At 42.0% G+C, this 16427-nt stretch overlaps 1 protein-coding gene across 1 annotated transcript in view; it reads left to right on the plus strand.

Annotated features, from left to right (window-relative positions):
- The window catches only part of drc1 (dynein regulatory complex subunit 1 homolog (Chlamydomonas)), a 65418-nt gene that overhangs the window by 11401 nt on the left and 37590 nt on the right, over positions 1 to 16427 (plus strand). The window contains exons 4-9 of the mRNA XM_078213569.1: positions 4502 to 4685; positions 5589 to 5726; positions 8121 to 8207; positions 9516 to 9638; positions 11965 to 12104; positions 14389 to 14523. Of these exons, the coding sequence (XP_078069695.1) occupies positions 4502 to 4685; positions 5589 to 5726; positions 8121 to 8207; positions 9516 to 9638; positions 11965 to 12104; positions 14389 to 14523 (807 nt within the window). The remainder of the gene's footprint in view (positions 1 to 4501; positions 4686 to 5588; positions 5727 to 8120; positions 8208 to 9515; positions 9639 to 11964; positions 12105 to 14388; positions 14524 to 16427) is intronic.

Consider the following 16427-nt stretch of genomic DNA (forward strand, 5'->3'; position numbering starts at 1 on the left):
CAACATCCTGGTAAACCTCCTCTGCACCCTCTCCAAAGCCTCCACATCCTTCCTGTAATGTGGGGACCAGAACTGCACACAGTACTCCAAGTGCGGCCGCACCAGAGTTGTGTACAGTTGCAACATAACGCTACGACTCCTAAATTCAATCCCCCTACCAATAAACGCCAAGACACCATATGCCTTCTTAACAACCTTATCTACTTGATTCCCAACTTTCAGGGATCTATGCACACATACACCTAGATCCCTCTGCTCCTCCACACTATTCAAAGTCCTCCCGTTAGCCCTATACTCAACACATCTGTTATTCCTACCAAAGTGAATTACCTCACACTTCTCCGCATTAAACTCCATCCGCCACCTCTCGGCCCAACTTTGCAACTTGTCTAAGTCTTCCTGCAAACTACGACACCCTTCCTCACTGTCTACCACACCACCGACTTTGGTGTCATCAGCAAATTTGCTAATCCACCCAACTATACCCTCATCCAGATCATTAATAAATATTACAAACAGCAGTGGCCCCAAAACAGATCCCTGAGGTACACCACTTGTAACCGCACTCCATGATGAATATTTACTATCAACCACCACCCTCTGTTTCCTATCCGCTAGCCAATTCCTGATCCAATTTCCTAGATCACCCCCAATCCCATACATCTGCATTTTCTGCAGAAGCCTACCATGGTGAACCTTATCAAACGCCTTACTAAAATCCATATATACCACGTCCACTGCCTTGCCCCCATCCACCTCCTTGGTCACTTTCTCAAAAAACTCAATAAGGTTAGTAAGGCACGACCTACCTGCCACAAAACCATGCTGACTATCACCTATCAATTCATTACTCTCCAAATAACTATAAATCCTATCCCTTATAATTTTTTCCAACATCTTGCCGACAACAGAAGTGAGACTCACCGGTCTATAATTCCCGGGGAAGTCTCTGTTCCCCTTCTTAAACAATGGGACAACATTCGCTAACCTCCAATCTTCTGGTACTATACCAGAGGCCAACGACGACCTGAAGATCAGAGCCAGAGGCTCTGCAATCACTTCTCTTGCCTCCCAGAGAATCCTTGGATAAATCCCATCCGGACCAGGGGATTTATCTATTTTCAGACCCTCCAGAATATCCTGCACATCCTCCTTATCAACTGTAATACTGTCTATTCTACTCCCTTGCAACCCAGTGTCCTCCTCAGCTATATTCATGTCCCCTTGCGTGAACACCGAAGAGAAATATTGGTTCAATGCTTCACCAATCTCCTCCGGTTCCACACATAACTTCCCTCTGCCATCTATAACTGGCCCTAAACTTGCCCTAACCAACCTTCTGTTCTTGACATACCTATAGAACGCCTTAGGATTCTCTTTAACCCTATCCGCCAAAGTCTTCTCATGTCCCCTTTTAGCCCTTCTAAGCTCGCTCTTCAACTCCCTCTTAGCCAATCTAAAGCTTTCTAGTGCACTACCCGAGTGCTCACGTCTCATCCGAACATAAGCCTCCTTTTTCTTTTTAACCAACAAAGAAACTTTTTTGGTGCACCACGGTTCCCTAGCCCTACCAATTCCTCCTTGCCTGACAGGGACATACCTATCACAGACTCGCAGTAGCTGCTCCTTGAAAAAACTCCACATGTCGGACGTTCCCAGTCCCTGTAATCTCCTAGTCCAACCTATATTTCCTAATTCTCTCCTAATAGCCTCATAATTACCCTTCCCCCAGCTAAAACCACTGGCCCGAGGTTCATGCCTATCCCTTTCCATCACTAAGGTGAACGTAACCGAATTGTGGTCACTATCACCAAAATGCACACCAACTTCCAAGTCTAGCACCTGGTCTGGCTCATTTCCCAGCACCAGATCCAATATAGCCTCACCTCTAGTTGGCCTGTCTACATACTGAGTCAAAAAACCTTCCTGCACGCTTTGAACAAAAACTGACCCCTCTAACGAGCTAGAGCTATAACAATTCCAGTCAATATTAGTCAAGTTAAAATCCCCCATAACAATTGCCCTATTACTTTCACTCCTAAGCAGGATTGACTCCGCAATCCTTTCCTCAACCTCTCTAGAACTTTTAGGAGGTCTATAAAAGACTCCCAACAGGGTGACCTCTCCTCTCCTATTTCTAATCTCCGCCCATACTACCTCAACAGATAAGTCCTCATCAAACCTCCTCTCTGACACTGTGATACAATCTCTGACCAATAATGCTACCCCTCCCCCTCTTCTACCTCCTTCCCTACTTCGACTAAAACATTTGAACCCCGGGACCTGCAGCATCCATTCCTGCCCCTGCTCTATCCATGTCTCTGAAATAGCCACAACATCGAAGTCCCAGGTACTGATCCACGCTGCAAGTTCACCCACTTTATTGCGAATACTCCTGGCATTGAAGTATACACATTTCAAACCCTGCTCCACCCCACCTCTGCAATGCCGTGCATTGCAGTCCCCATCCATGCATCCCTCACTTTCAGCCCCACTACTCAGGATCCCTCCCCCCCCCCGAATCAGTTTAAACCTCCCTGCATGGCCTTAGCAAATTTACCCCCCAGGATATTGGTCCCCTTCTGATTAAGGTGTAGACCATCCTTTTCAGAAGATTAGAAACTATAATATTTAAATTTTCTTCATCCACACGCAGTATATGGAACTGATGCCTGGAAAAAAGCAGTCAATGCTTAATTAAATTTTTACTTTAAGAAAATATCATTTTACTCCTCCTTAACTATTGTTTACACCATGTTTGCAATAAATCCAATTCACTGAGGCTAGCAGGAAATTCAGGAGTGGTAGTGATGGAGATTCTTGGAAAAAAGCTAGAAGTTCATCTGTATGACTAAGTAACGTCTAACTGAGACTTGAATCTTTTTGTCCTTCTAAAAATTATCTGAAACTTTCTCAATATGCTATTCGTTAGCCATGTCCTGGCGGAGAAAGCTGAGACTGTTTCTACTTATCCTGGCTACATCATGGATCAATATGTTCATGATTTCTGCTGACAGTATCTGTAAGGTAAAGGCTTGTGCCTATTGGCACAGCCTCCTATCCTATAATATTTTTGAAAGGAGAAAGCAACATATTTGTAATGTAAATATACACTGAGTCATTTATACTGTGGTCTGGTAGTGGTTTGAATGTCAGATTGCTGTCAAATTGTTCATGAATTTACTTGATAAGATTTTTGTATTTAAAGGTAACTGTCTTGGTTAGGTACGAATAAAATCACATATTATGGCAGAGAAAATGATAAGGAAACCTCCAAGGTTCAAGTTGACATTGCCACAATAATGACATAAAAAAACTTTATATTTATATTGGTTGAAACTATTTCGGGTGGGATTCTCCCCAAAAGATTCTAAGTGTTGAATTCATGTGAAAACTGGAGTAAACCCCGTTGATTTTCAAAATGAATCTCCCACACTCTGTGCACTGCAGAGAGCACTAGTGTGAATCTCGTGAAAAATCAGGGGGCGGGGCCTACTCATAGAATCATAGAATTGTGGACAGTGCACAAGGAGGCCATTCGGCCCATTGAATCTGCACTGACCACAATTCCACCCTGGCCCTATTCCCATAACCCTTCATGTTTACCTTGCTAATCCGCTGACACTAGGGTTAATTTAGCATGGCCTATCAACCTAACCTGCACATCTTTGGACTTTGGGAGGAAACTGGAGCATCTGGAGGAAACTCACGCAGACAGGGGGAGAATGTGCAAACTCCACACAGACCGTGACCAAAGGCCAGAATTGATCCCGGGTTCCTAGTGCTGTGACGCAGCGGTGCTAGCCACTGTGCTGCCCCTATTCCCGCTGGAAAGACTGGCAGCATAGCGCTAAGTGGGTCACTGCACATGCGCTGATCTGTCAATGCCGAGATCGCTCCGATTGCTGGCCTCCCTCCCTCTGTCACTAATCATAGTGCAGAGTGGCAGCGGGACCCCCCACGACACCAATCTCCCTGCCAGAGGCCCTGCCCCCCCTCTGGCCAGGCCCCCTTGGCACTGCTGATGCCAAGGTGCCCCCTTGGGCATTGCCGCCTTGCCCCTTGGGCAGTGCCAGGGTCCAAATTGGCAATGCCCAGTGGGCACCCCTCACCCCTGACCTCCTGTGGGGCCTTGATGGCCCCCCCCTCACTCCAGCGGGGTTGGAACGCCAGCTCCCTGTAAGTGGGGAGCTATTGTAAACCCCGCTGGAGTGAAACACTCCTGGGGGGGGTGAAGACTCTAGTGGGCCCAGAGAATTTAGTCCCAGGCCCGCTAATCAGATGCACATACTAATTTAAATAAATTATACAGCTCCGTGCCGATTTCTGGTGTGGAGCTGATGGCGCCAGAAATCCGGTGCCCGGAGACTCGCGGAGGCTGTAACGCCCAGTGGGAAGTCTGCTAAATGTCCTCCGCTAAAGCAGCACAGTGGGCTGGGAGAATTGTCCCCTTCCAGTTTTCAAAATGCTGGATTTTAAAAATGTATTTTGTTGTTTGAAGGACTGCAAAGCTAGAGAATGAAGCAACAATAAGTGAGGAAAAATTTGAAGTCATCACAAAGAAATGGCTGACAGCAAAGGCCCGTAAGATTCCACAGGATCTGCGCGACATTCTTATCAAACAGCAGCAGCTCTGTTCTGAGTTAATTGAAGGAAAAAACAAGTTGATTAAAAGTTTGCAGAAGGTAACTTGTCACACATTAGGATGTTATGTGCAAATATGATGTTTAGCTTTAAATTATGCATTTTATTGTTGCAATTTGGGAATGCGGTAGTTATGAAACTGCTTCAAACCAGATTATACTATAGTGATTACTATTAGGAACATAGGACTTAGGAGCAGGAGTTGTCCATTTGGCTCTTCAAGCATGCTCATCATTCAGTATGATCACAGCTGATCGGGTTGTGGTCTTAACCCCACTTCCTTGTCTACCCTTCATAACTCTGGACTCCCATGCCTATCACAAATCTATCAAACTCTGCCTTGAATAAATTCAATGGCCCAACCTTCACTACTTTCTGAGTAACAGAATTCCACAGATTAATGAACCTCTGACAAACCTCTCCTCATCTGTCCTAAATGGGAGACCTCTTATTCTTATACCGTGTCCTCTAGCTTTAGTCTCGTGAGTGGAAACATCCTCATGGTACCCATTCTATCAAGTCCCCTCAGGATCTTTCAGTAATATCTCATCTCATTCTTCTAAACTCCAATGGGTATAGGCCTAATCTAATCAACCTTTCTTTATAAAATAAGCCCTTCCTCCCAGGAATGAGTCGGTGAACTCTCTCTGAACTGCTTCTAACAACTTAATCTTTTTTTTAATAAGGAGACCAAAAATGTACACAGTACTCCAAATGTGGTCTTACCAAAGTCCTGTACAGCTGCGGTACAACCTCTCTACTTTTATATTTTAATCAAGTTGTTTGTACAACAATGCTTTTCTTTGGATTGTGCATCTTAAGAACAGCTATTAACGTGGCAATTGTTTTATTCTTGCAGGCAAGTTTAGAAAAAAAATGGCAAGCTCAGTTAAAAATCCGCATATTCTATACGTATTACTCATTGCGTTGAATTGTATTTGCAGGAGCTGAAGTTGAGTGATGACCAGTATGTGAAAGACCTGAAGAAAGCAGCTGAAGACATTGACCTGTTGTTGGAACGGATGGAAGAACAAATAAAAACCTTAATCAGATCCTATAGAGAGGAAATCATACAGATCGAGGTGAGGCCAGTTTTTATTCTCTTCCATATGATCTGGTTCAGTTGGAAGAGCTCTGGAACATGTGGGAGTTTGTGGAACGTATTGCAGTATCAGACAACATACTTGCAATGTGAGCAACTTCAGCTTAGACTTGCTGAGATGGAGTCTGAGTTGAAGGCTTTGTGGGGCATCAGAAAGGAGGAGAGTTCAGTGGATACTTTTCTGAGGGAGGTAGTCATATACACCCCTTAAGTTAATTAGAACTTTAGGGTTGGTCAGTCATCAGGGATAAGAGGGTGTGACTGTGAGGTTAGGCATTTATGTGTGCAGCATGTAGTAATGGAGCAGCCTTGGCCCTTGACTTTGACCAACTGGCCTGAGATATTTGCGACCTATGTGGAGGAGCACAAGGACTGCAGAGTGCTTGAGCAAACTGACCATGGCACCACAATGCTGGAAGCCATTCTAATAGGGGAGTGTAAAGGGATGTGGTAATGATAAGGATATAGTCATATGGATGAATACAGTAAAATCGTTATTATCCAGCATTCACAGAATGGGTGATGCCGGTTATTCAAAAAGTTTACACCAATAATCATATGTTAAGGAAAGAGCAAGGCTGAAGCCAGTCTGTATATTAAGACAGGTTTATTTCCAAGCCATCAGAGTAAAAACATTCCCCCAATGCCAAGTGTGAACACCTTTTTATATTGTTGTAATGCAGCCCTAACATTTTTACAACCAGGGACAAGAGCTCTTGATTACCAATTTAGCAATTCCTGATTACCAATTTAAAGAATGTACTCTATTGTAATAGACACAATTTCAACATTAAAATGGAATACAGCGCACTAATATGCAAGTAGTCAGGAATAAAATGTATTCATTTTACATCTAATCGTCAACAGTATATTAGAAACATAAATTAAAATAGAAAATAATGCAAGGTACGTTTTGGATAACTTTGTAACTGCTCCTGATTGGTAAAGTGAGGACTCTTATTAAGAGAACATCAGAAATTCTGGTTAGTAGAGAATTGGGGTTGATAGCATGCTAGATAACACACAATTTACTGTACTATCTTCTGCAGCTATGATGTGGAGATGCCGGCGTTGGACTGGGGTAAACACAGTAAGAGTTTTAACAACACCAGGCTAAAGTCCAGCAGGTTTATTTGATAGCAAATGCCATTAGCTTTCGGAGCGCTGCTCCTTCGTCAGATGGAGTGGAAGTCTCCACTCCATTTCCACTCCATCTGACGAAGGAGCAGCGCTCCGAAAGCTAATGGCATTTGCTACCAAATAAACCTGTTGGACTTTAACCTGGTGTTGTTAAAACTCTTTCTGCAGCTATAACCAGGGGTTCCAATGATTGTGTTACTAGATGGTGCCAAAGCTAAGGAAATTTCTTTGCAGCTGGAGATGATCTTGGAGTGAAACCTTTACATCGGTGCCTTAAGTGATCTTTCCTGTGGCAGGAAAAGCCTCTTTATATCTGCAGGGGAGTGATTGCCCCTGTACCAGGGGTCAGACACTTTAGGAACATTTAAGCGGTTATTGGATAGGCACATGGAGCACACCAGGATGATAGCTTGATCTTGGTTTCAGATAAAGCTCGGCACAACATCGTGGGCCGAAGGGCCTGTTCTGTGCTGTACTGTTCTATGTTCTATGTTCTACCAGTAACACACTATTTCAATCCTAGGTGATTGATTGGCTCTTCTTGCTCTGTTTGTGGATGCATTTGCTTCCCATTTTAAAATTACATCTTCATTTTTGGCACCACTGCTGATCTGCAGATGGATCCTTAAAGGGACAATCAGCACACCTACTAAGGCTGAAATGCAGCATGGGAGCCTGATGGACCAATTAGCTGTTCTCAACATGGATAGCAGTACAAACATCACAATTTGTTTCAGCACCATTGGACTATGGAAGAATTAGAAAATGCAATGGACCCTCACTCCAAATCATGTCAGAGTGACCCTGTACTGAAAATGCATACATATGAACATTGGCTGAACTTTGGACTATGTTGGTTATGATGAATTCTACATTCTAAAAGTTTATTAAAAGTCATTCAATGAAGAATACATTTTTGGAAGGTACTGAAGTGCCCTTGATGTCTGGTTCTGCTATTGTTGGCTCTTCCCCTTCATTCAGCATTGACAGGTTTTCCATTTTGTTTCTGTTCATGACTTTTAAAAACATTTCTATGATATTCCTCCTGCAGTCTTTGTCCTCGCCACTGAGAAAAATAAATCTTTAGCCATTTTTGATAATTTATTGGAGAGATTCAATTGATCATTGAATGATTTCAAGCACAATGGTGGTGGATCATACACATTTAAATTTTCATTTAAGATTTGTTTGACACTGGGTTATTTCTCTCTTTTTATTTTGCTATGTTTCACAGAAAGCGTTTCAGCTGGAACGTCATGAGCTAATGAAAAGTAACCTTTTGTTGTGGGAAAAAAAAATGCAGATGCGAGGGGACAAAGAGGTAAATGAATATCATTTCTGGGAGGGTTGCATGTTTTAAAGTGTGCTGAAGAAGGCAAGCTAACAAAAATATCTTCTTGAAAAATGTAAACTTAAGCATTGTTCTGTTTTCAAACTTGACGTAGGCTATTTTTTTGACCTGGTTAAGCTCTGTGCACTGTCTGTCCTTTTAAGCTAAATACTCCATGCAATTTCAATGGAAATTGACTTCAGTCATCTGACGTGGCTTTGAAAATATATGCACCTTGTTTCCTGTGCAGCAGTTTGTTACTACATTCCATTTCAAATTACAAGCTTAATTCTCCTGATTGGTCTTTAAAGAGTGTGCTTTTGGAAACTGTTTTTAAAAAAAAATTAATCGGAGATTGATTTAAGGTTATTAGATGAAAATCAGACCAAAAATGAGAGAACATAGGAGATCAGGGAAACCAACAGTAAGTACGGAAATGCTGAAAGTTGTCAAGGTGACTTACTGATGTGGGGGCAGCTAAGTCCCATTGCTGTGTTGGCTGATTGGTGGTAATGTGCCAAATGGTGACCACTTTTTCATGTTTTTCTAATGGATATGAAGCTTTATACATTTGATTTATGATCAAATATAAAGCAAAGGATACTCTTAAGACAATTAATAACGTTTTTTATTCATCAAAAGGATGTGGACTTTGCTGGCTAGGCTTTATTAACACAAAAGAAGATAATTTTGATTTTTTGCAAATTTATCTGAATTTATTTTGATTTAAATCACTTATTTATTCATATTTCACTTCTATTTCGCGAAGCAGTGCAATTTCAATCATTTTTTTGTATACAGTAAGTGGAAGAACATAGAAATTTGCATTTACATACTTCTCCCTTACATCATATCACAACAAATTGATTTTTAAAGTGTAGTTACTATTACATAGACATAACAGCCACAGTACTCTTGAAAAGTATGATGTTTTAAAATTTGTGTTTGTTTGACTTATTCATATCTTTTCATATTAACAGATCACTTTAACATTTCCAATATCCATGAATTTTTATTGCAGAATTGTCACCATTTAAAGTATAATGTTGAAACACTTTTTAAATTATAGTTTCACAGAGTCCATGTTTTGTTCTTCATCATTTGCAATGATGAAGACTTAAGATACTGCATTTCAGTGATAATCAATTCCCATGATGAGGACCAGTCTTTTGTCTTATGCTTAAACAAAAAACACCGTTAGGAATTGTCAGTCCCCTAAAAAAAAAGACAGACTTATGCTTATTTTTACAATTTTGTATTCTGAGAAAGCATGTGTTATAATGAGTTCATTTTTTTCAGATTGAGTATATGATAGCCCGAATGCAGAAAGTGGAGCAATATGAGAATCAACTTCAGCAGTTGAGAGTTCAAGATGCAGAGGAATACAATATGATCAAAATTAAGTTGGAGACTGATGTAGAGGTATTTTAAAGAAGTGTACCATTCTCTTCCTTAAATGTAATTCCCATTGTGTTGCTTCCATTTTGTAATTCTGGTGATTATAAACATAAGGCATGGGATGACAAAAGGCTCACCAAACCTGCTCCTTCCACAAACCATGAACTAATTTTTTAGGTTCCACCTGAGGTGAATGACAAGGCATGAAAATACCATCACTGGCTGGCAAAACCAGTTCCCCGCTACCATTCCCACCACTGGTGAGTGTCACCAGGGTGAGTGAAGAACAGCCCCAGGAACCTGCCCAATCCATAAATTGTTGTAATTAAGGAGCTAGTTCAGAGCCATGCTGAGATCTTGGTAGTGATTCATGGCTGTCAAAGTCACCGTGACCATAAAGGATTTTGGTTCCTTCCAAGAATAAGCGGTGACCTTGCTGATGTCTCACAAGTGGCTGCACACCAACTTCATCTTGCAGGTCATTGATGCCCTGTTTGTGAGAACTTGCCAGTGTATTTAATCCAGACAGATGGGCCTTTCAGAAGCAAAGGGCAATGAACTTTGCTTCCAGCTGCCGGTTGTCATTGATATGGCCATTAAGGCATAGTGAGGTTCATCAACATGAAAAGCTTCCATTCGCTCAATATTCAGCTAGTCTGTGACCACAACAGAACTTCCTCAAATGTGTGTTCCCTGGCTGCTGCTCTGCATGACTAGAGAGGACCATCAGATGAGGTGCAACTGGAAACTCCTCTATACATCTCTGTGCCATCAGTGCCACTGACTTGCCAAGGCAACTTATTGTGGTCTGTATTCTGTGAAAGCGTGTGCAGTTTCTGCATGCACTCAGAATGCTGTTGCATAAGGTTGGCTACTCTCTGAATGGAGGAGTTCATATATTCAAAGCCTGAGTCATGGTGGTGCATATAGGATATATAGACTCCATTCTCTGCCTACAATCTTGCAATGCCTCAGGGAATTCTGAGGGGGAGCACATTTGTTGTTGCTGGTCTAAATACAACTTCCTTTCCTGTGACTATTGAGCCCTGTATCAGTGCCCAATAGAGAAAGGAGACTGCTCACAGGTGCCTCTGCCTCTGGCACCTCTTTCTACACACTTGTGCTGTGTTTATCACACAACTCTATCTAATGACATGCAAGGACCCTTCGAAGTGACTTTATCTTGCACCAGTGGAGGTTGTGCTTGTAAGGTGTGATGGTGCTTGCTTTGAAGTCTGCTCCGGCAGTGCTTGACCTGGTGATGGGACAAGAATCTGTCTCTTGCGCCTGTCTTGGCATTCTAAACTTTGGGGGATGCAAGAAGAGGCCATGAGGGCTAACCTTGGAGAGCAGAAGCTTCTGCCATGCTGAGTCTTCCCCATGTAACACAGCCTTCAGCACATGGTTGGATGAGCTGGAGTGTAATGCATCATGTTAATATACATGTACCTATTTCTATTCACTTTCTCCACCAGTGATGGCAATCTCGCCTTTTCCAACTGGGTCAGTGACCCTAGCAATCTTCACATTAACTCATTTAAAATTACATATTTGGCTTATGTTATATTGGAGTTCTAGATTATATTGCATATTGATCATTATGTGGTAGCTTTGCATGGTTCAATTTTCTGTATGTAACCTGGATCAAAAACAACTTGCATTTATATAGTGCCTTTAACAGAGTAAAATGTTCCAGATTCTTCATACAAGCATAATCATACAAAAATCATGCATCAGCTGAAAAGGAGACTTGAACACAGGTGACCAAAAACTATAAACGGGTGGTTTGTAAGGAGGATCTTAAAAAAGTAGAGAGAGGTAGAACAGTGCAGTGGTTTAAAAAGTGTAATGGAGAGCATGGCTGCCAATAGTTGAGCAAAGGTAGTGGGGAATGCACAAAAGATCAGAATTGGAAGAATACAGTGTTCTTGGGGGTTGTTCAGCTGCAGATAGTAATCGTTACAGGGCTGCAGGTGGTAATAGACATTGGACCAGGCAAAACAAGTCATAAGTTGGGAAGAACCACACAGGTGGTTGCACCTTACACAAAATAATCAATTTAATTTTTACATAATTTAAAGGGGAGGAAAGATATAATCCACTAAATAATTACAGTATATTCATTTATTGTCCTATAAACTCCGAGATGTGCAGTTATCGATTCCCCTCTTCTAATCTTGGCTTGGTCTTGGAGTGAAACGTGCAAGGTTTTCTCTCTGGGTACTGGTAGTAAACATGTCAGTGACCACATTATGAGTAATGAATAACATGAAACCCACAAGGGAGAAATTGTGTTTTATACATTAAACACAAAAAATGGCACTGTTTAAGACCTTTATTATTTATTCAGATTCTAGAGCAACAGCTGGAGCAGATGAAAGCTATATACCAACTAAACCAAGAAAAACTTGAATACAACTTCCAGGTGTTGAAGAAACGTGATGAGGAGAACACAGTCACAAAATCACAACAAAAAAGGAGGATTACCAGGTTACTTAAAACTGCATAAAATTTTACAGCACAGAAAGATTTCATTTGGTCCAACAGGTGTTTAATCTCCACACGGATCTTACTTCATCTCACCCCATCAATATGTTCTATTCCTTTCTCCTTTGTGTACTTATCTAGCTTTCCCTTAAATGCATCTGTGCTATTCGCCTCAGTCACTTCAATGTGGTAGCACATTTTGCATTGCCACCCTTCTGTGAAGATGCTTCTCTTGAATTGTATTGCATTTACGATCTTGGTTTTCAGGAACATAGGAAAAATGGCTTCAAGAAAGAGAGAATAACAAAAATCAAAGCAAAACAAATTTTAAATCAATTTGCTGTTGTACATCAGTTTGCAGTAAACAATGTCAGTGGCTGTTATCTTAATTCAGGAATTTGGAGCCTTAGAATAAAAGGATATGTTATGAATATAAGATGTTGTTTTCTTTATTTAAGCAGAATAATTTAAAATGTCCAAAATGTTGTGTAAGATCGCACTAAGATCTAGAAAAGTTAAATATTTCACCAAAATATTGAGATAACTGATACTTTCCATCAGTTTGAAGCTTCATACGTGATTGATGTTAGCTGCTTATTATTTCAGCGGAGTAAGTTGAAGGTGACGTCACAGGTGGAGAAGGTGGTGAAGAAGGCATATGGCATGCTTGCCTTTATAGGACGGGGCATAGAGTATAAGAGTTGGGGTCTGATGTTCGGCATTTGGAATACTGCGTCCAGTTCTGGTCGCCACACTACCAGAAGGACGTGGAGGCTTTGGAGAGAGTACAGAGGAGGTTTACCAGGATGTTGCCTGGTATGGAGGGGCTTGGTTATGAGGAGAGATTGGGGAAACTGGGGTTGTTCTCCTTGGAAAGACGGAGGATGAGGGGAGACTTAATAGAGGTGTATAAAATTATGAAAGGCATAGATAGGGTGAACGGTGGGAAGCTTTTCCCCGAGTCGGTGGTGACGTTCACGAGGGGTCATAGGTTCAAGGTGAAGGGAGGGAGGTTTAACACAGATATCAGAAGGACATATTTCACACAGAGGGTCGTGGGGGCCTGGAATGTGTTGCCGGGCAAGGTGGTGGAGGCGGACACACTGGGAACGTTTAAGACTTATCTAGACAGCTATATGAACGGAGTGGGAATGGAGGGATACAAAAGAGTGGTCTAGTTTGGACCAGGGAGCGGCGCGGGCTAATTGTTCCTTGTTTCTCGTTTCAAGGCTTCATTCTATGATCATCTTGCTGGTGCCAGTACAGAGCGAGACTGCGGATAGTTGGGAACCTGTCTCGGGGGCAGGGAATTCATATGGTGTTCGTGGAAGTGGAACTAACTAGGGTTGGGAAGCATTTTCCGATCAGGGCCATTGTGATCTCCTGGACTCGTTTCGATCGCCTCAGGGGGTCGGAGAGGAATTTCCCAGAATTTTTTTCCCCATATTGGCCCTGGGGTTTTTCACTCTGGGTTTTCGCCTCTCCCTGGAGATCACATGGTCTGGAATGGGGGGGTGGGGGTGAGTTAATAGGTTGTAATGAACAAAGCATCGTAGCTGTGAGGAACAGCTCGGTGGATAGGATATTGGTATGTAGATAGGCTGGAAAATTGGGCGGGGATCCTGGATTCAGGATTCAATCCTGGACCGGGGAGCGGCGCGGGCTTGGAGGGCCGAAGGGCCTGTTCCTGTGCTGTATTGTTCTTTGTTCTTTGTTCTTTGTTCTAAGGAGAGAATAGAGCCAACATTTTGAGCTAGGATGACGTTCATAATGTTTTGGCCTCAACTGCTTTCTGTCGTAGTGAATTCCATATGCTCACCACTCTGTGGGAAGAAATTTCTCCTCACCTCAATCCTAAATGGTTTATCCATATCCTGAGACTGTGGTGCCTGGTTCTGGACTCCCCCGTCCTCAGGAACATCCTTCCTGCATTTACCCTATCTAGTTTTGTTAGAATTTTATAGGTTTCTATGAGGCCCCCATCATTCTTCTAAACTCCAGCAAATATAATCCTAACCGATTCAATCTCTCCTCAGACATTAAAGTACTGCTTTAATGGAAAAAAATGGAAAACTGTAATACCTCTCTCAGAATTACTGAAAATATTGCTAATGAAGTGAGACAAAGTGACAATGAAATTAGTTTAATTATTAAAAAAGGGCTGCAAATAATTGCTGGTCTGTTCTGCTGGGTCTTGGATGCCAAGGACTCTGAGGGAGAAAGAGTTATTGGTGTGTAGTAGATGATCCAACGGTCATGCAAAGGTGTAATCTGTATTGCTTTACAGGCAGCATGATATTTTGAACAAATTAATGGAAAAATTGGCTAAACAAGAGAAGATGTATCGCGAAGAGAACCAGTACCTAACCGACCAATACAAGAGGACTGTAGAACTATACAAGGACCTACAGAAGAAGATGAGGTTTTGAATCCTATTTGAAAACATATCTGTTGTACACATCATCAATAACTCTAATGCTAAGTTCTTCCTCATATTATTCATCAGCTAAATTCACCTCCTTCACGATCCTTCAATCTCACTTCCTAACACACGTCTCTGTGAAGATAAAAACAGATCTCCAAGTCTTTTACAAATATATTCTCAACTTCTGCACTGCCTGGTCTTTGGCCTATTCACTACAGTTCCTCTGTAATAGCTGATATGTTCAATCACTCTCTTGTTCTTTGATGCCCTTTCCCCATCAAAATACTGTATTTACTTTTTCCCATTTTCTCTCTGGGATGATCTATGTCATTGCTTTCTCAATTCCAAGGTGTGCATGTATGTGGCACACACTGCCTTCGCCATCCCAAGTCAGGTCTGGTTAACCATGTCATGCTTAACCAGGCCTTGCCTCTATTGGCAAAATGTTCACTATCTTGGACTCATCTTGATGGACAATGATTTTGCCAGATTCCTTTTCTATCAATCCTTTCCTTAAACTACTCCCCAGCCTCGTATCTAATGACAAGTGTAAAAAGGCAGAATTTTTCATCTGCCACAAAGGAGGTCATCTATTCAACTGCATTTGTTACTTTCCCTTTTCCTTTTGCTCAAAAGATTCCATCCCCACCAGAGCCCTAAATATTTGCCTGTCTCTTTCTCTAGTTTCTCCTCCATCTTCCTCTAGCCATCTCCAAATCTATCTCCCAGCTTCTGGTCCCCAACCCCATTTTCACTGAACCTTTGGTCACCCAATGCCCTTCCTGGTCTTCATTTTAGCTGACATCATAAATATTTTCCTCTCCTCAGGTGTTGTCCTTACTTTGAAAAATGTTATCACATTGCCTTCCTCTAAATAAGCACAGATAAAAGCAAGATACTGTGGATGCTGGAATCTGAAACAAATGTTGGAAAATCTCAGCAGGTCTGACAGCATCTGTGGAGAGAGAATAGAGCCAACTTTTTGAGTCAGAATGACTTTCACGATGTTTTAGCTTCAACTGTTTTCTGTGGTAGAGAATTCCACAGGCTCACCACTCTAGGTGAAGAAATTTCTCCTCACCTCAATCCTAAGTGGTTTATCCATACCCTGAGACTGTGGTGCCTGGTTCTGGACCCCCACCGCCATCAGGAACATCCTTCCTGCATCTACCCTGTCTAGCCTTGTTAGAATTTTATGGTTTCTATAAGAACCCCCTAATTCTTCTAAATTCCAGCAAACATAATCCTAACTGACTCAATTTCTCCTCAGACATCAATCCTGCTAACCCAGGAATTAGTCTAGTAATTTTTCACTGCACTCTCTCCATAGCAAGAACATCTTTCCTCAGGCAAGGTTAGCAGAACTGCACACACTATTCTAGGTGTGCTCTCATTAAGACTCTATACAATTGCAGCAAGACATCCCTACTCCTGTACTTGAATCCTCTTGCTATGAAGGCCAACATACCATTTGCCGCCTTCACTGACTGCTGCATCTGCTTGCTTACTTACAGTGACTGGTGTACAAGGATACCCATTTCTCGTTGCACATTCCCTTCTCCCAATTATAGCCATTCAGATAATCTGTCTTCCTTTTTTTGCTACCAAAGTGAATAACCTCACATATGCTCACAGTATACTGCATCGGCTTTGCATTTGCCCACTCTCTCAACTTGTCCAAATCACACTGAAGTGTCTCTGCGTCCTCCTCCCCAGCTTTGTGTCATCTGCAGATTTGGAGATATTACATTTAGTCCCCTCATCTAAGTCATTAATATACATTGTCAACAGCTGGAGTCCTAGCACTGATCCCTGCAGCATCCCACTAGTCACTGACCATCACTTGGAAAAAGACCCATTTATTCTTTGTTTCCTGTCTGCTAACCAATTTTCTACCCATC

Source organism: Mustelus asterias, chromosome 5, assembly GCF_964213995.1.
Source record: "Mustelus asterias chromosome 5, sMusAst1.hap1.1, whole genome shotgun sequence".
Classification (NCBI taxonomy): domain Eukaryota; kingdom Metazoa; phylum Chordata; class Chondrichthyes; order Carcharhiniformes; family Triakidae; genus Mustelus; species Mustelus asterias.